This window comes from Rana temporaria, chromosome 13, assembly GCF_905171775.1.
Source record: "Rana temporaria chromosome 13, aRanTem1.1, whole genome shotgun sequence".
In the NCBI taxonomy this organism is placed as follows: Eukaryota; Metazoa; Chordata; class Amphibia; order Anura; family Ranidae; genus Rana; species Rana temporaria.
The window spans coordinates 65,960,870-65,981,753 of record NC_053501.1 but is presented as its reverse complement, the minus strand read 5'-3'; the positions used below and the strand labels follow the sequence as shown (position 1 = coordinate 65,981,753).

The following is a 20,884-nucleotide window of genomic DNA, read 5'->3' as shown; positions in this document are numbered from 1 at the left end:
GTCTTTTCTGACATTTTCTTAGTCACATTATACAGCAAAAGCCATGGTCCGCAGAGAGCTTCCAAAGCATCAGGGGGATCTCATTGTTAAAAGGGTACAAAAGAATTTCCAATGCATTAGATATACCATGGAACACAGTAAGGACCATAATCAAGAGGAGAAAATATGGCACAACAGTGACATTACCAAGAACTAGAAGTTCCTCCAAAACTGATGAAAAGACGAGAAGAAAACTGGTCAGGGAGGCGGATAAGAGGCCTACAGCAACATTGAAGGAGCTGCAGGAATATCTTGCAAGTACTGGCTGTGTGGTACATGTGACAATAATCTCCTGTATGCTTCATATGTCTGGTCTATGGAGTAGAGTGGCAAGATGGAAGCCTTTTCTTAGAAAACATCCAAGCCTGGCTACATTTTGCAAAAACACATCTGACGTCTCCCAAAAGCCTGTGGGAAAATTTGTTATGGTCTGATGAAACCATGGCTGAACTTATTGGACATAATTCCAAAAGATATGTTTGGCGCAAAACCAACATTGAACATCACCAAAAGAACACCATACCCACCGTGAAGCATGGTAGTGGCAGCATCATGCTTTGGGGCTGTTTTTTGTCAGCTGGAACAGGAGTCTTAGTCTAGGTAAAGGGAATTATGAACAGTTCCAAATACCAGTCAATATTGGCACAAAACCTTCAGGCTTGTGCTAGAAATCTGAACATGAAGAGGAACTTCACCTTTCAGCATAACAACCCAAAGCATGTCATACCAAATCAACAAAGGAATGGCTTCACCAGAAGAAGATTAAAGTTTTGGAATGGCTCAGACCTGAATCAGTTTGAAAATCTGTAGGATGTGGGGTCATAATGTGGGATCTGAAGAAGGCTGTGCAAAGGAGATGTCCTCACAATCTGACAGATTTGGAGTGGTTTTGTAAAGAAGAGTGGGCAAATATTGCCAAGTCAAGATGTGCCATGCTAATAGACTCATACCCAAAAAAGGCTGTAATAAAATCAAAAGGTGCTTCAAGAAACTATCAGTTTAAGGATGTGCACACTTGCAACAATTTATTTTTTTATTTCCCTCCACCTAAAAGATTTTAGTTTGTTCTTCAATTGAGTTGTACAGTTTATAAGTCACATTAAAGGTGGGAAAAGTTCTGAAATGAATCATCTCATATCACAGAAACCTTTTTATTAACAGACATTTTAACAGGAGTGTATGGACTTTTTATATCCACTGTAGTTACATGGAACAGTGATGCATATGTGGTCCAAACACCTGAAAGACATACTTGTTCCAGGTCAGAGAATTGGAAAGCCATTGAACAAGAATGCAGGCACCTGAGTTTTCAGCCCTGGTCACACCTGAGCTTTAAGCTCAAACGCTCAACAAGTCAAATCCCATTAATTTCGATGGCCTCTATTCACATCTGAGCATTCTGTCGCATAAGTACATGAGCTGCTTTTTGGCAGATTGGAGGCAGACTGGGCGCCATAGACTTCAATTGGACGATCTTAAAATGTGCGACATGGGCATTTTACGAGCGATTTGTTATGCGTTTTCAGCTCAAACAGAAGCTGTCCACCACTAACCTCCTCTACCCCTCCTCCCTAGTGCTTTCTATTTGCTAAATAAAAAGGCCTGTAGCTACAAAATGCTTATAAAACACTTCTAAAATGTTTGTAATACACTTCTAAAAATGCTCAAAAACTCTCAAATAAAAATGCCTGAAAGTCGCTCTGTCCAGGTGTGAATGCAGCCTTTAAGGGAGCAGTCTGGAAATTCAGCCTTCTGATTTTGCTCGGCATAGGTTTCCTTTTGGATGTTTTGAGGTCTGCAGTCAGTTTGATTGACCACAGGCCTAGTTTTTATTCACATCCTAGGTGGTGTACATACATACCAGTTAGTATTTCTTTGTGTTGTGAAACTAAACTGGAGTAACCAGAAAAACTGTACACAAACGTGTAGAAAGCGTTCCTGTGGTATATGAGCCCAGGGCACCATAGCTGTGTGTAAAATGTAAATTTTGAAGACCTGATCATCTTCCAATCAACTGAATTCTAATACTGATCTTTGTTGTAGTGGGCATGTGTCTTGGTATACCTTCTGAGGCAGAGTAGATTTAGCATATTTATTTTACCAGCTTACCAAAGCAGAGCAGGTACTCCTAAACTTTGGCATCTGTGTCATAAATAGGAAATGGCACTCTGGCCCCACCAACTTATACAAGTGCCCCTATAGCAAAGGCTTGCTGTAGGGACACTCAGTGTGGGGGGTCAGGAGCGCTGGTAGGGAACCCAAGAAGTGGAAGATCAGGGTTGCTCTGTGCAAAACCATTGCACGGAGCAAGTACTGTATTTATTGGCATATAACACTCACTTTTTTTACCCTAAAAATAGAGGGTAAACGATGCCTGCGTGTTATATGCAGGGGGCTGTGGAAAGTTTTTTGCCTGAAACTCCCCTCTTAAAGTTGGGGTGCGTGTTATACACCGATAAATACGGTAAGTATAACATGTTTTTTATTTTGGAAAAAATCAAGAGCTGGTGTTGCGCTCCAATAGAATGGTGTAATTGGTAAAAATGTATAAATAACCAAAATGGTATAATTAATAAATGAATGTGCAAATAGACTGACTGAAAGATAAAACTCGCTATTAAATGATCAGATAAGGTGCATCCAAAGGTGTCCTGAATGAATTTTCAAACGGTGCAGATAAGGTGACTCGGGTGCATAAATAAAATCACAACGTAGAGATAATGGTATATGCAGTCGCAGAGGAAATCGCAGGATGGTGTTATGCTTCAATCAAAATGAATGACTGGACATAACTGATATACAACAATGATGGATGACTAAAACAGTGAACTGAATAAGAGTGCAAATACATACAAATAGGTGACTGTATAATGTAAGTAAAATCACATCATATGAATGGTGAATGGAACCGCAAGATTGTCCAATTGTTACAAAGTGTAAATGGTGCAACTGCGACTCAGTCCAAGAGGTGAAGAAATTGCAAGGTGCTGGGTGCAGAAATAGAATCGCAGCATAAAGATAATATATACGGTCGCAGAGGAAATTACTATATGATTCACATCCCTATATAAAAATGTGAATGTCATAGCCATGCTTCGACAGCATTAAACTGTAATATCATGTGTCTTTCAACCTTTTTAGGAGCTCTTAAAATTATTTCTAGATCTCAGGGAACCCTTGCTAAAATCAGTGCTTCAGTGATCAGTGGGAAGAACACTGTTGGCAATGGTGACAGTGGAAAGAATGCTCCCCTTTACAGTGGTGGTCAGAAGGCCACCCTTACAAACAGCTCAAAAATATACCTCGCAGCTGGCTTTTCCAAATAATGTTGGCTCCAGAACTATGCAGTAGGGCCGAAACAACTAATCGATTAATCAACAACTAATCGATTATGAAATTAATCGATTACAATTTTCCTAATCGATTAATCGGCCTGTAACATGATGGGGTTAAAACAACTAAAATTAGCCCTTTATAGTACAAAAAAGCAAATCGCTACTGTAAATATTACTTTCACTGTCCCACAGTAAAAAAATTAACCCCTTACAGTAGCGATTATTTGCTTTTTTTTGTACTTATTTTTGTTTTTTTAACCCCATTATGTTACTAAACATCTCAGGCCTGGGTTCACACCTCTGTTTTTTTTGGTGTTTTTTGCAGAAACACATTACAGTTCAGTTACATGTTTTCCTATGGGACACGTTCACATCCATGATTTTTTTTCAGCTGCTGCGTATTTGGAAAGGGCAAGGACTTTTTAACGCAAAACGGTGCTATTTTGTTTTTTTTTGGTTCAATATACTTCAATGGAGAAGCTGCAGAAAAGCATGTAATGTGTTTTTGCTGCAATTTGTGTTTTGTAATCTGCCCAACAACAAATTGGCCCCAAAAAATTAAAAAATATATATATATTTTTTTTAAGGCTATTATCCGATTAATCGAAACAATAATCGGCCAACTAATCGATTATGAAAATAATTGTTAGTTGCAGCCCTACTATGCAGGCATCATTCAGTAGGAGATCGGCCACAGCTCAAAGAACCCCTAGCAACCTCTGAACCAAAGGGTCTGACGGAACCCTGGCTGAGAATGGCAGGTCTAAGGTAACCATAGGATAAAAAGTCTTTCCTGTAGATTTCCATTTCAGTAGGTACAATTAATGCAGCCTTTTCTGTTTATAGTCTTTGCTTTATCCATGGCCATTTTTTTCCTTGTTCAAATAAAAACTCACTTACTTCAATTAACGTATTCTCTTGCTGCTTTTATCTTGGCAGTAATTTTGTCTCCGCTTTTTGGCATCCACTCTGGTAATGAGTGTCATTAGAAACTGCATTGGAAATGAAAAATTTGATTTATTGATAATGTTAGGGAAGCGTTGAGGTAGGGCTGTTTCACAACCCACTTTCTGCCTCTTGAAATAAATAGGATCAAATTTCAAGTTAAGGGTTTTATTAGGGAAGATTAGCCAGAAAAAGAATAACCAGTACATTTTTAATATAATAATTGCTGTTGAACATATAATTTCTGTTGCTTGAAAGGTTTTCTTTAGGCATTTTTGGGTGTTTTTCGGCTGTAAGCCTCAGCTCAAAAAGCACCCAACAAGACCAATCCCATTCATTTCAATAGCCCCTGTTCACATCTGAGCGTCCTGTTGCCTGAAGCAAAACACCTGTCGCTCAAAGTACAGGAGCTTCTTTTTTTGGCAGATTACAAGCGGTTTTCTGCTTTTTACATTGGTGACCTTTTGACCTGTACAAAATCGCGTTACAAATCGTGCAACGTTCCGCCTGGAAACTATACGCTCAGGTATAAATGTAGCCTTAAAATTGCATTTTACTTCTTCATTTGCATCTCCTCTGGTCCACTTTATTGATAATTACTATTGTATCCCATGAAAGTAAGTTCACAACAGTTTTTAGTATAAGGAATGAATTGCTGCTTGATATTTTCTGCATCAGCCTCATCGCATATTGTTTTAAAAATGGTAAAATTGGCTGTATACTTAGAGGATGGTCAGATATGAAATCACAATCTGTCTTGCAATGTGTTTGGCTCAAAAAAGAATACCTAGGTCTTGCAGTCATTCATATTTAAGCTATGCAGCTGTGAGGGTGCCTTTGACGTGCCTCGGACAGTCCTGGATGCAGCTCGTCATGTAAAAATTGACAACAATTGGGCAATGTTTTTTAACCTATTACTTGCTTTATTTTCTCTGTAATCTGTGGCCATGGATTGTTTTCAGCAGCCCACAAGCTAGAATTAAAAACCGTCAAGCTAGCAGTGCATAAGCAAACGTTTAAGCTTTTTTTGATTTGGCCATAACTGCAGTATATTGCATAATCTGAAAGATCCATCTGTTCAGCTTTTGAAGCAAACAATGGGATCTTCCAGACTAGCTCACTGGGTAGCCACATATATGGTTGAGGTTACCATTCCTTGTGCTGTTTAATGTCCGCCTATGGTTAAAGTCAGACAGGCGTTAGGCAATTTTGTTTCAAACCATACAAAGCCTTGGACCTCACTAGCTTAAAACATGCTTTACTTCAGAGCTGTTCAGTAACCAAATAAAGACCAAATCCTAAAATGTACCCTTTTTTGTAGGTTATTTTTACTAACCAGTGTAGAACAAATGGCTTTACAGAGTTACAAAGCAGTAAACGTCTGTATAGTAATGCAAAATTGTCTCACAGCTGGTAGGATAAGCTAACACAAAGGCGAAAGCAAATGGTTTACATGTTACTGCATTTTATAGCTCTTTTGGCCAATATCTTTTTTTACTCTTTTTGTCTTTGACTGTTGGCACACTAGGTATTTTTTTCTTTAAATGATGATTTTTAATAAGTATTCTCCCAAAAACATTTAACACATATATGAAATCTGATTTATTTATCAATATTTATAATCTTCTGCTCAACTGACTTTGCTAGGGATGTATTGAAGGTTTCTGGTTCCTGGATAAGTTAGGCTTCCTGTTACGGTTCGGTATTGTGTGTTCCACCTGTCATGTGTACAATATCCCTCAGGTTCACCTGTGCAGCCCTCACTTGATCCTACGTCGATCAGTCTTGGCATGTTTAAGGCAACTTGCACAACGAGAAGCAGCAGAAGTATCAGAACATGCGATGACAATGGCCAAAGATGGGCAAGAGTGTCTTAAAATGGGTGAGCCTACTTTTGTCTACTTTTGGTTATGTCACATTATTAGCTTTGCATACATTTTCATTGGCACACTCAGAGAATCATAAACAAAACAGTTAATTTTGGGTAGAGAGGGAAAAGGCATTGATCCTCCAGCCAGCACTTTACATACATACTGTGTTGGAAAACTTTTCTCCATATCTTTTTGTAAAGAATCCACTAGCGGTAAGATTCTGCTGCATTTTTTTGTCCTGCACCCACTAGAAGATCCTCTGTAGGAATGCTGGAATTGAGAGCTTGGCTAAAAATCAAAACTTTGCATTTCACATACAAGCAGTTGGTGAAAAGAGATTTCTTTGGCTGATAATTCCATTCACATTGAGTAATGGCCATATAAAAAAAGATTCACACTCCATTTCATTTAACATTTTACACCATCATTGTAGTATATGTTGATTGTTTGCAAGACCCCAAACTCTTTTATTTTTCAACATGTTTCATTAACAATATTCACTCCTTCAGGAGAATATTGGCCTTGAATCTACAACAACAAACAAGTTGCAATATATCCATAATAATGCTGAAAATTGCATAACAGGGTATTCTATACCTGGAATGGTAATGGCAATTATAAAAACAATACTGTGCTATTTTGTAGATATCTAACGAGTCCCCAAGATACAGAGGCTGTGAAAGCATGCAATAGTAAAGAATTATTACATTTGTTTGATTTTCTAATGATTTAGTAGGGTCAGATCAAAAATCGTTTTCAACCATATTGACAAATGTTTTAATTCGTCTGGAATTCCATTTAAGTAGCAGGGCCTTTTATAGGCTTTCAAACTAAAGTAGTTGTCTCAATGATGACAAAGAAAATCTGTAAGGTGACCTTACACTGGACCCCATCCCCCCAGTCCTGTTGTACCAGATTGCCGCAATCCCCCTTTGTCAGACATCGAAAACATTTGCAATCCTGGTGGCTTTCTTTCCTCCTCGCAGTGCTGACAGTATGGGCTAGACTGCTTCTGATTGGTCAGCACTGTCCATGTGATGGTGTTGACCAATTGGGATTCCTGTAATCCATACTAGCTATGCAATACAGACACAAGATTAAAGCCTAGTATATACAATGAGATTATTGGACGAACGATCGTCTGTGGGGTTTTTTTTGGATGCTAATCTCCATATCGAAAACGAATAGGTTACTAAAGTCTGAAAATTTTCGTACAACAAAATAAACATTTTCAGAAGTGATTTAATGTGTTGTGTATTTGTATTGTATTTTTGGACAAAAACTGTACTGATTAAACGAAAATTGTACAATCTGATATTGTGCGAGAATTTTTTTTTGTGTTTTTTTCCTTTTGGAAAAATTCGGATAACAGCTGTGTACAAATGATCAGATTATCGTACGATCGTTTTGAAAGTTGTATTTTGTACGATATTCTGATCGTGTGTACGTGAAAAGGTTGAAGCTCAGCTCTAATGTCAAAAATTGATCTGCCAAAAATGCATTTTTTTAGTTCACGGTAAGACCTAAGAGGATTAATTATTCCTTCTTAAGATGACAAACGGCTATGAATTTCAGACGTGATTGCACTAATTGAATAGATATAACAGTATAATTTCAATTATATATTGGTATTTTTTTTCATGACTACTGCATTTGACTTTCTGACATTCTTCACATGACCAGATGTAAACATGCGGGAACTTGGCTTGGAAGGAGTTTTGCTCAGTCTTCTAGACAAGGAGAGTGATCGGCAGCTGCTGCGAGATGTAAAGGAAACCTTGTTACACATGCAAAGCTGTACAGGCCTGAGTCGGCTACCGTTCTGGCTGCGCCTTCATAAAGACATTCTTTCTGCCTCTGCGGGTATGTATACAAGAGGTCACTGTTATGTTTGACTAGTTATGAATCTGCTCACAAGCTAATATGAAAAGTTAATTTCCAGCAATTTGTAGTTGTACCTTATTTTTATTTTTCCTGGTCTTTTTTGTCTTGTTCCAGATTTTGCAGCAGTGGCCTCAGTTGATACCACCCAGGAAGATGATGGCGAACACTGCTCAGATACAGTCCTCACCTCTCAAAAGGAAGAGACCTCTGCCTTTGCGGTTAGCCCTCGCTGGCACACAAGAGTGTTTTCTATGGAATGTGTATGCTTGTTGATGTCACAGTGTGAAGATGAGGCTGAGGCCCACTTTAGCATGATGCAGGCTCAGGAGCTGAAGCAGAAAGAACCTGATCGTAAGTTGTGGTTTCAGAGTCCTGTTGATATTGTGTAGTGTTGAATTTGAAAGGCAATCTCATACTTTTCATGGTGTGTGTGTGTGTGTGTGTGTGTTTTTTCCGGGTTTTTTTTAATCATAAAACATTCTAGCATAAAGCATAGGCTTAATCAACACTTAACCCTTCTTTCCCATTCTCTGCAGCTTACTCTACAGGAAGATAATATGCTAATTATTAACATTCTTTTTCTAGCTATATTTATACATTTTAATAAAGATATTTGAATTATTTATTTTACCTGTGCTGAAATTCCATTTTGTACTGGAGGAGAGAGGATCAAACAAAAATGGCATGCATGCATCATCATCAATTGGCAATTATAATGGTGAATCCCAGTGCTTAGATGGTTTGTTCAGTGATGGGAAAATATCTCTCCTCCTCTCAGTCTTGGTCATGAAATGTACATACATGGACAGCCTAGTAGGACACGATCACGGTTGAGCAAAAGGCACAGTCTACATATATAATGTGGCTGCCCCATTTTTTAGAAAACCTATTGATGAGATTATTTACAATACACTGGTCACCTCACTTAGCATACATATGTTAAAAATAAATTCCTTATAGTAGCACCTTGGTAAAAGTAGATGCATTGAGAAATTACTCTGCAGAGAAATTCAAAACTTCTTCCCAGGTTGCTAGCTCTTTCTGTAATATTGCAAGTTTTTATCACCTATTTAGACTTATTTTCTGTTCTGTATTTGTATTTCTCAGGAGATTTCCTGGTGCTTCATCTTCAAGATCTGATTCGCATGTCTTTCATGGCTGCCACAGATCACAGTGAAGAGCTGCGTCTGGTGGGGCTGCAGGCCTTGTTACAGGTTATACATCAATTTTCTGCTGTGCCAGAGCCAGAATTCCCTGGACATGTTATATTGGAGCAGTACCAAGCCAATGTGAGTTCTCATAAGGTATAGAGGTGTGTGGATAAGTGGTTAAGCCGAACTAGTAGATTTTCCCCTGTAATAAAAGCGAGACTGCAGGGGGGAGATTTTACATGATTTTCAGACAGTGGATTTTGTCATTGGATTAGCTCAGTGCTTAATATAGTGACATCTTGCCCATACTGCCTAATTGAGAAAATCCAGCTCTCTCGGTGTACATTTTGTCAGGTGTAATAAACAAATTTCCTACTAAAGTGGTTGTAAAGTCAGGTTTTGCATATAGCATTGAGATAAAAAAAACTTCTGTGTGCAGCAGCCCCCCAATAATTACCCAAGTCCATCTCAATCCAGCGATGTTACAGGAGAGACTCGGCTGCCTGGGACTCTCCCTCCTCATTGGCTGAGACAGCAGCATGGCACCATTGGCTCACTCTGCTGTCAATCAAAGTTAGTGAGCCAATGAGGAGAGAGGGGCGGGACAGCATCTCTGTGTCTGAATGGACACACAGAGTGGCGGCTCGGGTGCCCCCATAGCAGGCTACTTGCTGTGGGGGCACTTCGCAGGAGGGAAGGGCCAGGTTCGCAGAAAAGTATAGCACATTTGTTATTTTTAAATGAAAAAGGGGACTATAGTACCACTTTAAGCATTTACCTGGTAGCCGATAACCCCACTAGTCCTCACCTGCAGTCCCTTAAAGCGGGGTTCCAGGCATAATTTTTTTTGCAAGCTAAAATGAATCACATGAAATAGTCCCTAAAACATATTAATAGATCCCCAATCATTCCAGAAATCATTGCACACACTTGCCTTATATCCTCCAGCTCATGTTGTGGCCGTATCCATCATATGTGTGGGCATGTAAAGCCCAGTTCCTTTTTCTTCCTGGTTTTCAGGGAGAGGTGCATGCTGGGCGATTTTTAGGCACAGTAATGCTCAGAGACTCCTGGGAAATGAGTGTCGTCATTTCCCACAGGAGGCAATGGGGTCTTAGGACAGGAAGTAGAACCAGGAACTAGGCAGATTACAAATACTGCCTAGTAACAGCCAGATAAAAGTGAGTAAAACATTATTTTTTATTTTTTTTACATTAAAGGCAAGCTGTTAATAGAAAGTTCATTTTTAGGGTGGAACTCCGCTTTAACACTACTGCTAAACAAATATCAGACGCTTTGTGTATACTACAGCTTGGAAAAATGAGCTACTACTTTAATGGTTCTGATTTGTATTTGTTTCCACAGGTGTTGGCAGCTGTTAGACCAGCATTTAACACGGATACTCCACCTGATGTTACTGCCAGAGCCTGCCAGGTGACCACTGCCATCTCTTTTTCTACCTAAGTACTAGGTTACACTCACAGTTGAGAGGCGTTAAAAACACAACTGCTCCCTCCTTAAAGGGTCACTAAAGGATTTTTTTTTTTTTTAGCTAAATAGCTTCCTTTACCTTACTGCAGTACTGGTTTCATGTCCTCATTGCTCGTTTTTGCTTTGATGTTGCTGTAAAACTGCTCTGATCTCCACACTTCCTGGTTTTCTGGCTCCTTATAACCATTATACTGGGAGCTTTTCACGATGGTCTAAGCTGTCATTACTGTGTGTCTAAAACTTAACAGAACCAATCAGATTCATTTTAAAAACAAAACACTGCCCTGGATTTGTTTGTTTTTGTTCTGTGGGTCTCTTTACTTCACATAAACATGAAACCAGTTTAAAAACGAAAGATTGAATTTAATCTGTTTTCAATAATTTTTAAAAGGAATCAGTTAACTTGTATGTCTCTATACCCTGTAAACAGTCATTTCAGCAAAACATTTTTTTTCCTTTAGTGATCCTTTAAGTTGCAAAGGCAGCGTCTGGAAGTGTGCACATGCTTTTATGATTTGCATTGCGGTAGGAATACTACCCCTTGTTGCATTGGTCAGGCACTACTGCCCGCCAAACACGTCCGATTTAAGTGAATGGGGATGCACTGCATCCGCCTCTCAACTGTGAGAAGTGCATTTGTGTTTAGCTGTGTTGCTTCTTTGCTTAGTAACTTCCTTTCGTATTGTGTTGGATGATATCCTTCTCCAACAGATGTGCTGTTTTGTGGTGCTATATAAGTTAGGCTCACTTGTGTAAAATGTGTTTCTTTATCGTACATCACGGTACACAGAGCAGCCATAGTAATTACTATGTGGGTTATGCGCAACCGATAGGTGAATGGACACTGGTAACCCAAGACAGGAAGTACCTCAGTTTTTTTGCCAGTGTCTGAAGGTGTTGGTCACGGTTGAAGAAGTGCTATGCTAAAGAAGAAGCCCCGTTGCGGAAATCCTTAAGCAGGATCAAGGGGCTGTGCAGTCGGATCCATCCTAGATGCCAAAGAGCAATGGCCAAAATGGATGGTACCAGAGCCTCATGGAAAACTGAGGTCACTTGCCTGTAATGCTCCTCTATTGAGGGCTGGACCCTGGAACCCGGCACCTTGGTCATACCCAAACCAAAGGTTGTCCTGGCAGAGTGCTGTATGGGTCCAAGGGTGTGGACCCCAGTATACAAGGGGGACTCTGTCCTTGAAGGTCCATCATGACATGGCCTGCTGTGATGGGTGAAGATTGGGTCTGGCTGTGTTTTTCCAGCAGTGTCTTGTGGCGGGAATGGTAAGTCAAAGAAGATCCTAAAGAACACGTACGGTTCACTTTTGGACTTCTTTTGAGTAAACTTTGCCTTGCCTGTTTTTTACCACTAGAAGGAGTAATTGTAACATACCTTGTGTTTAACATTTAACATGCTTCCCCTGCAGTGTGCTCGGTGTCTGCCAGCACTCCTGTGGAACAGCGTTGCCTCCTTACTCTGCTCAGTCATGGCTGCCAAAAGGGCTAGGGGATCGATGCCTCTGAAACACGCGGTCAGCTTTCCCTGGGGATGCAGCCCTTCTCCCCCCGAGCGTTACGTTTGCAGGACTGTTCATTCGTTCGGGAATAGCTCTGTTTAAATTAGCTATCCTAGGACACGGGGGGCATGACTTGGCATGGCCAGCGTGCACGTGAAAACGAACGTTCATGTAATTCACAGCGCAGGTGCAAGGCTCACTGCCTATAAAGCTTTTACTCTGGAAAGAGTCTGGTGGCTAACGGAGGGACACAGAGCAATACGAGGTCATGTTAAGCGCTGAATGGGTGATGGTTACAGGCATTCCTAAGGGCACGTCTACTGAGCATCAGGCTGAGCAGTGTTAGCGGCATATTTCCTGTGCTGGACTATAGCTAAGCAGTAGATGAACATTGTAAGTACCTCTGCCTTTTGTGCTTAGGACTATGTTTTCCTGAAAGAAAGGTGAGAAGCATTCAAAGGGGAGGAGCGCAAAGGCCCTGCAGTCAGGGTCTGAGGATCCTAGTCCCGCTTCCCCAATTCTATCCTCCACTGAAGGGCCAGAAGCAACTGGCCAGTCTGAGTCATTCAGACTCTCAGGCATAGTAGCCACTTCAAATACTTCAGCCTCTGCATACGTCACCAAGGACGACTTGGCTTCAGCTTTAGCTGGTTTGGAAGGAAAAATAGCTTATATGTTTGCGTCTTCCTCCCAGTCGTGAAAAACGCGATAGGTCCCCTTTTCCTTTGCCTGACCTTCCAGTGTTGGAACAGGAATGGGCTGATGATGTTGAGATACCATTGGGTGACTGGGAGGAAGGTGGTTGACTTGCCCACTGAGAATTTACTCTCATAAGTGCCCCTTTCAGCCTCGCAATCTCTGAAATTGCTAGTGCAATCCCTTACGGAACTGGTCCGTTCTGGATACAAGTTGTCCCCAGCACAGGTAGCTGAGGCCCCCTTTTTCGTCTTTTGGTCCCTTAAGGCCTCCACAGGGTCCACATGCATTTCCTGTACACCCATTGCTAAAGCAGCTGATATATGCTGACTGGTATCACCCAGATATTTACTTCCTCCTAGAAGATTTTCTGTTCTCTATCCTATGGAGGAAAAGTTCACTAAGAAGTGGAGTTTGCCAGCAGTAGACACTGCTATTTCTTCTGTGAATCAAAGTCTAACTTGTCCAGTAGACAATGTCCAGGTTTTTTGGGATCCAGCCGATAAGAAACTGGAATCCTTGCTAAAAGCCTCAGCACAGCCTTCAGTTTCAGCGATAGGCATTTGTCAATCCCTAAAAGACCAGCTTAAGCAGGTTATTAAGTGTCCCTGCTCAAGGGGAAGCTGCCTGTGAGTTAGCTGAGCTACCTAGGGCCTTATGTTTTGCTGTTGATGCTCTTAAAGATTCTGTTCATCAGCTGTCACGCTTTGCTCTCTTATCCGTGCAAATGCATAGAATTCTCTGGTTGAAGCATTGGTCAGGGGAACCGCCAGGCAAAAAGCTTTTGGCAGGTTTTCCCTTTCATGGGTAACGGTTGTTCGGGGATGATTTGGATAAATATATCCTGAAAATGTCAGTGAAAAGAAGTAGTAGACTTCCTTAATTTAAACGTCGTTCTTCCCCGACACCAACCACAAAGGCCTGGAGGCCTCCGCCGCCAGCTGCAAGAGGTAAGCCTCAAGGCCAAGCACAAGGCCAGAAGAAGCCATGGGGGCAGAAATCTGCAAAGCAGAAGTCCCAAGGCCTCCTTATGAAGGGGCGCCCTGGCTCGCTTTATTGTCGGGAAGGCTTCTGCGGTTTTCAGAGGCTTGGCAGAAAGAGATCCGAGACAAATGGGTCATCTCCCCGGTATCTCTAGGGTACAAACTAGAGTTTAAAGAGTTTCCACCTTTTCCATCTTTTCAAACGTTCCCAAAGACCCAGTAAAAAGAAGGTCTTTGTTCCAGGCACTGGACTGATTGACGTCTCAAGGTGTAATCATAGAGATTCCCTCAGAAGAGCAGGGCATGGGGTTTTATTCAAATCTATTCACGGTGCCAAAACCGAATGGAGATGTCAGACCCATTCTAGATCTTAGAGATCGAAGTCGGTTCCTAACTGTCCACTCTTTTCGTATTGAGTTAATCTGGTCAGTTGTATCCACCCTGTGGGGAGGAGAATTTCTGACATCAGTAGACATCAAAGATGCATATCTACATGTGCCAATTGCTTACCAGAAATGTCTGCATTTTGCGGTAGAACAGCACCACTTACAGTTGTTGGCCTTGCCCTTCGGGTTAGCTACCCCCCCCCCCCGGGTGTTTACAAAAGTTCTGGCCCCCGGTACTAGCAAGACTAAGGGGCTAGGGTATAGCAGTAATGGCATACCTAGACGACCTGCTGCTGATAGATCAGTTAGTTGTACGTTTAGACCAGAGTGTATCCAACACGGTCAAGTACTTGGATCCCCTAGGTTGGATTCTCAACCTAGAAAAGTCAGCCTTACGACCAGTGAGAAGGCTGAAATTCTTGGGTCTGATTTTATAGATACAGCCCAAGAAAAAGTTTTTTTTGCCTCAGACAAAAGTCAGGGCTATAAGAGAGCTGGTCCATGTGCTCAAGGCAAAGAAAGATCCTTCCATTTGCCTTTCCATGAGGTTGTTGGGGAAGATTCATTTGAAGCGGTTCTCTATGCCCAACATGTTGCAAAACAGCATTCTGTATGCTTGGAACAAGAAAAGCCAAGCCTTGGATTACCCTATGTATCAGTCTCAGTCTCAGTTTTTAGTTGATAACCAGAAATTTGCAGAAGGGAAAATCCTTCATGCCAGTAACCTGTAAGGTGGTAACAACGGATGCCAGCCTCTTAGGCTGGGGAGTGGTTATGGAGGAGACCACTGTCTAAGGGAAGTGATCAGAGTCCGAAAAAAACTTGCCCATCAACATTCAACATTCCATATGATTCGGGCAGCGCATCTGGCCCTAATGGCCTGGACTTGCAGATTACAAGGTTGTCCTGTCAGGATACTATCCGACAATACCAAAGCAGTGGCTTACATCAACCACCAAGGGGGGACCAGGACTCATGCAGCCCAGAGGGAAGTGAACCATGTTCTGGCCTGGGCAGAGAATGATGTACCTTGCCTATTGGCAGTCTTCATTCCAGGAGTGATGAATGGGCAGGCGGATTTCTTGAGCTGCCAACAATTGTTCTAGGGAGAATGGTCTCTCCATCCCGATTTTTTTTTTTTACCATTTGCCAGAAATGGGGCACCCCGGACGTAGATCTATTGGCGTCCAGGTTCAACAAGAAGTTGGACAACTTTGTGTCAAGGACAAGGGATCCACTTGCATATGGGACAGATGCGTTAGTAACCCCTTGGGATAAATTTTCACCGATTTATGCATTCCCCCCAGGTCAGCTGCTACCGTGGTTTCTACACAGGATAAAAGAGTAAGGGAAGCCGGTAATACTAGTAGCCCCGGCATGGCACATAAGATCCTGGTATGCAGAGATCGTAAGGTTGGCAGTAGGAAAACCGTGGGCTCTTCTGTCCCGTCCAGACTTGCTGTCTCAAGGACCAGTGTTCCATCCTGCCTTACAGTCGCTAAATTTAACGGTGTGGCTATTGAAGCCCACATTTTAAAAAATTGGGGGCTTTCAGGCTCAGTAGTAACTACTCTGATTAATCCAAGGAAGCCGGATCCAGGACAGTTTATTATAGGGTCTGGAGAGCCTATGTCTCCTGGTGAGAAACCAAAGGATGGCATCCTCGGAAGTATGACATAGGAAGAATTCTTGCCAAGCTAGCCTTTAGTACAATCAAGGGTCACATATTCTTTTTAAGACGGCTTGCTTTGCATTCTTTGATCTGGGCCTTTATACAAGGGGTAACTCGCATAAGTCCGCCAGTTAGATCACCCTTGTGCCCATGGGATTTGAATCTAGTTTTATCTGCATTACAAAGACAGCCCTTTGAGCCGATGCACCATATTCCCATGATTCTTTTGACAAGGAAATTGTCTTTTGCAGTAACCTCGTCAAGGAGAGTATCATAATTGGCAGCTTTCTCATGTAAAGAGCCATACTTAATTATTCATAAGGATAAGGTGGTGTTACGTCCTCATCCAACCTTTCTACCTAAAGTAGTGTCCAGTTTTCATCTGAACCAAGATGTCTCCCTGCCTTCCTTTTTTCCAGATCCTCGTTCTCAGAAGGAAATATTGTTCTTGATGTAATGAAAGCTATCATGCTCTATTTAAAGGTGACAGCTCATATACGGCAAACTGATGCTTTATTTGTGCTGTCAGAAGGGCCCAGGAAAGGGCAGGCAGGGTTGAAATCAACTATTTCAAAGTGGATTCGTCCGGTTATAATCCAGGCTTATGGTTTGAAAAGAAAAGTTGAATTGTCAAGTTAAAGCGCACTCTACTAGCGCAGTTAGTGCTTTATGGGCGGTGTATCACCAAGCCTCTATGACTCTGATTTGCAAGGCCGCAACTTGGTCGTCAGTCCATACATTTAATAATATTTTATCAGTTGGATGTAAGACGGCAAGAGGATGCCGCTTTTGGGCGCAGTGTACTGCAAGTTGCAGTAGAAGTCCTCATGTCTGATGGTGGCCTGCTTTTTTTTTTTTTTTCATACATTTTTTATTGATATCAAAAACAGGTAAATGTTTACAATTTGAACAGCATGTACAACATACAATTTTTTTTTTTTTTTGTGGACTACAAATGACCTTCAGGTAATATCATGTACCAGAGAAAAACAATCAGGGAGTCATAAGAGCATATTCTCAATTTAGATGGGAGTGAGGTAGTAGGTATTGGCGCCTCTTAATTTGTGTAAAAAACAAAAAATAATAAATTAAAATAAAACTTAAGATGAGGAATAAATCAGTAACCTCCTATGAATCCGTGCCTATATAGTTATTCGTGGTGTGTGGGTGTATATATGGATATATATCAAACCCTTTCTAGATCATAAATAAAGACTATAATGCTAAAAATCAACAACTAAACATTTGAAAAAAACATTTGAAAAAAAGTCCATACAGTTATAAAAAAATATGAATTAAAAAAAATATATTATTAATGGATGAATTAAATTAAAGTGCTCTGTGCTGTGAATATCCACTGATATTAAATAAACAGTCCATGCAAAAATAGCTATGACTAAGCACTGATACCCCAGTGCGAAACGCGTCAGATATCCACCCCACTGTCTGCTGTGACTTGTAGTGCTGTTTAAATTTTTTACAATTAAAAGCAACTTTTTAAGAATTTCGTGGAAGTGCGGCTGTCCAGTCTTTTCTCCGGTCTTAGATCGCCAATGTATCAGAACACAGTATTGCAGCATTCACCATGTGCATAGCTAGGGATTTGTAATAAGCACTTTTAGGCAATGTTGTGTGATGCAATAAATATTGTGCAGTATAATTTAAGGTATACATGGTGACATGTGAAATGATGTCATGTACCTTTTTCCACAAAGGCTGGATGGAGTCACAGTCCCACTACACGTGGAGCATAGTGCCTTTTGCTTTACCACATCTCCAGCACATGTTGGGTGTTGATGGTGAGAATTTGTGGAGTAGGGAGGGAGTTCTGTACCACCGCATTTCGATTTTATAACAGTTTTCATGAATAGCTACATTAATGGAGCCCTTGTGTGCGTATTCATGTATAGTTTCCCACTCCTCATCTGATAAGGAAATCTGCAGTCCCCTACTCCATGCGGTATCTCTAATGATCTTAGGCTCTTCTAATAACATTGTGTAGATGAGGAATGTTAAATGCCTTTGTGGCATTTTTCTTGTACAAAGGGATTCAAAAAGTGTGAGCTGTCTTGTCCATGTTGATTGTGGTGCTTGTGTAGACGGCCTGCTTTTATTTGTGTCTCCCTTCCCTCAGTGACATTGCTTTGGGACATCCCACATAGTAATTACTATGGCTGCTCTGTGTCCCATAATGTACTCCAAAAAAAGGATTTTACAGGTAAGCTGTTATAAAAAAATTAAATTTTTCCATTGATAAAGTACTTATCTTGGTCATTTCTGATACAGGTGTGCAGTGCATGGCTGGCCAGTGGAGTGGTGAAGGAGCCATCAGACCTACACAGAGTTCAACAGCTCCTCTTGTCTTCTCTAAGTAGAGTGCAGGTGACAAAAGAAACTTCCAGTGTATACAGCGAGAGCACTACTACTATGGAGACTTTGGCTGTGCTGAAAGCCTGGGCAGAGGTAAATGGAGCACATCATGGACTGGTCAAAAGAAACTAGTCGCAAAGAATCAATTAGTAAAAATCCAAATTTCCACTCTCAAATTGGTACAGTTTTCTCTGAAGGCTGACTGTAAGGCCCGGTTCACACTGGTGCGATGCGCAAACCCACTGTGGGTTCCTGCATCGCACCTGATTCGCACGGCAGTTCACACTGCCATATGCAAACTGCTGGGGAGTGTCATTCTATGTTAACGACACCCCCATTTCAGCTTTCATATCGAAGAGAGAACAGAAAAAAGGGTCCTGTGTGTGTTTGGACCAAATGCGGTGCAATATCGGCCATACTATCTGTATGACTGAAATCGCACCGCACAGATATCGCATGAAATGTGAACAGCAGTGCGCTGCGAATTACATGCAATGTCTGGCATCGCACAAGTGTGAAATGGGCCTAAACCCTCACATAAGCGCTTATTCCTCAGATCACTGCTAGTAAAATACTTTTTTTTACCGGTTACTTATGCAGTACTATCAGTCAGACTTCCAAGAAAATAAATAAGACCTTGTTATTTAACAATTTTATGAAATCTGCCTTCCTGCATCTGCTCTTGGCATTTGGCTTGGGCAAGAGATAAAACTTTTTAGGCCCCTTTCACACGGGCGTTCCCTATGTCCGTTTTTCATCCATCCATTGAGGGATGAAAAACAGACATACATGTATCTCTATGGGATAGCGGAAGATCATCCGCTAACATGCATTTCGGCCAAACTTCGAAAAACGGATGTTAGCGGACGATCCACTTGCTTTTAAACCCCCTTTTTTTCACTTGTATAGCTAAAAACAAATAAAATGCTGCACTATATTAACAACTTAAGCCCCGGACCATTTGGCTGGCCAAAGACCAGGCCACTTTTTGCGATTCGGTACTGCGTCGCTTTAACTGACAATGGCGCGGTCGTGCGACGTGGCTGCCAAACAAAATTGACGTCCTTTTTTCCCACAAATAGAGCTTTCTTTTGGTGGTATTTGATCACCTCCTGCGCACTTTTTTTCTTCAGTTTAAGCCGATACGTATTCCTCTACATATTTTTGGTAAAAAAAAACAATAAGCGTTTATTGATTGGTTTGCGTTATAGTGTCTACAAAATAACGGATAGTTTTATGGCATTTTTAATAATATTTATTTTTTACTAGTAATGGCAGCGATCAGTGATTTTTTTTTTATTTATTTTTTTATCGTGACTGCGACATAATGGAGGACACTTTTGACATATTTTTGGGAACATTGTCATTTTTACAGCGATCAGTGCTATAAAAATGCACTGATTACTGTAAAAATGACACTGGCAGTAAAGGGGTTAATCTGTAGGGGGCGCTGAAGGGGTTAAGTGTGTCCTAGGGAGTGATTCTTACTGTTAGGGGGCCGTGGCACGATGAAAGGAGCATTCGATCAGCGACATTTTACTGGGAAGAACGGGGAGATTCTGAACGAGTCAGAATCTCCAAATCCATACTAGGCCTGAATGGCCTGGTATCGATCTGGGGGGACACGCCGTTTTTTGTTTCCATCCACTTCTACAACATCCATTTTTTTTTTTTTTTTGTTAATGGATGTAAACTGACAAATGTCAGTTTTTCATCCGATTTTGCATTGGTTGTTGGGGGCAACCAGTCACTGGTGGGGGGGGGGTGTGTTGCAGAGAAAGGCAGAAGAGCAGTATACAGTGAGGTGCAGACAGGCTCCCTCACTTGCTGGCGCTGACTGTCATTTTTGGCTTTTAAGTGTGTGTGTGTGTATATACCGTGTTTCCCCGAAAATAAGCCCGGGTCTTATATTAATTTTGGCTACAACAGACAGTAGGGTTTATTTTCGGGGTGGGTCTTGCCATGTAATGTGCCGTTTTCTACCCCCCCCCCTCTCCCTGCCTGTCAGGAATCCCCAGTGTGAACTGAGTTAAAATGCTTGTAAAAGCCTAAAATCCACTCCATTGCAGTATTATATACTGTACAATGTGTGTTTCTGTAGAATAATTGTGCCAAATACTTTCGTTATAGCGCTGCTGTGACCCGCCGGAGCTCTCTTCCCCGCAATTATATTATAGAAACACACACATTGTACATTATATAATACAGTAATATAGTGGGTTATAGGAGTTTACAAGCATTTTAAAACTAGGTCTTATTTTCGGGGTAGGGCTTATATTGCAGCCCTCCTGGAAAGTAACGCTAGGTCTTATTTTTAGGGTAGGTCTTATTTTCGGGGAAACACGGTGTGTGTGTGTGTGTATGTATATATGTATGTATATGTATGTATGTATGTAATATGTGTGTGTATATATATATATATATATATATATATATATATATATATATATATATATATATATATATATATATATATATATATATATATATATATATATATATATATATATATATACACACACCGCTCCTAAAAGCGGAGTTCCGGCCACAA

The 20,884-nt window shown here is 41.0% G+C and overlaps 1 protein-coding gene across 2 annotated transcripts in view; it reads left to right on the top strand.

The window, feature by feature from the left end:
- The window catches only part of HEATR5A (HEAT repeat containing 5A), a 132,304-nt gene that overhangs the window by 78,397 nt on the left and 33,023 nt on the right, over positions 1 to 20,884 (top strand). For both annotated transcript variants that reach the window (XM_040332881.1, XM_040332880.1), the window contains 6 exons: positions 6,063 to 6,201; positions 7,874 to 8,053; positions 8,189 to 8,425; positions 9,182 to 9,363; positions 10,591 to 10,659; positions 18,250 to 18,426. In XM_040332881.1, coding sequence (XP_040188815.1) covers positions 6,063 to 6,201; positions 7,874 to 8,053; positions 8,189 to 8,425; positions 9,182 to 9,363; positions 10,591 to 10,659; positions 18,250 to 18,426 — 984 coding nt within the window. The remainder of the gene's footprint in view (positions 1 to 6,062; positions 6,202 to 7,873; positions 8,054 to 8,188; positions 8,426 to 9,181; positions 9,364 to 10,590; positions 10,660 to 18,249; positions 18,427 to 20,884) is intronic.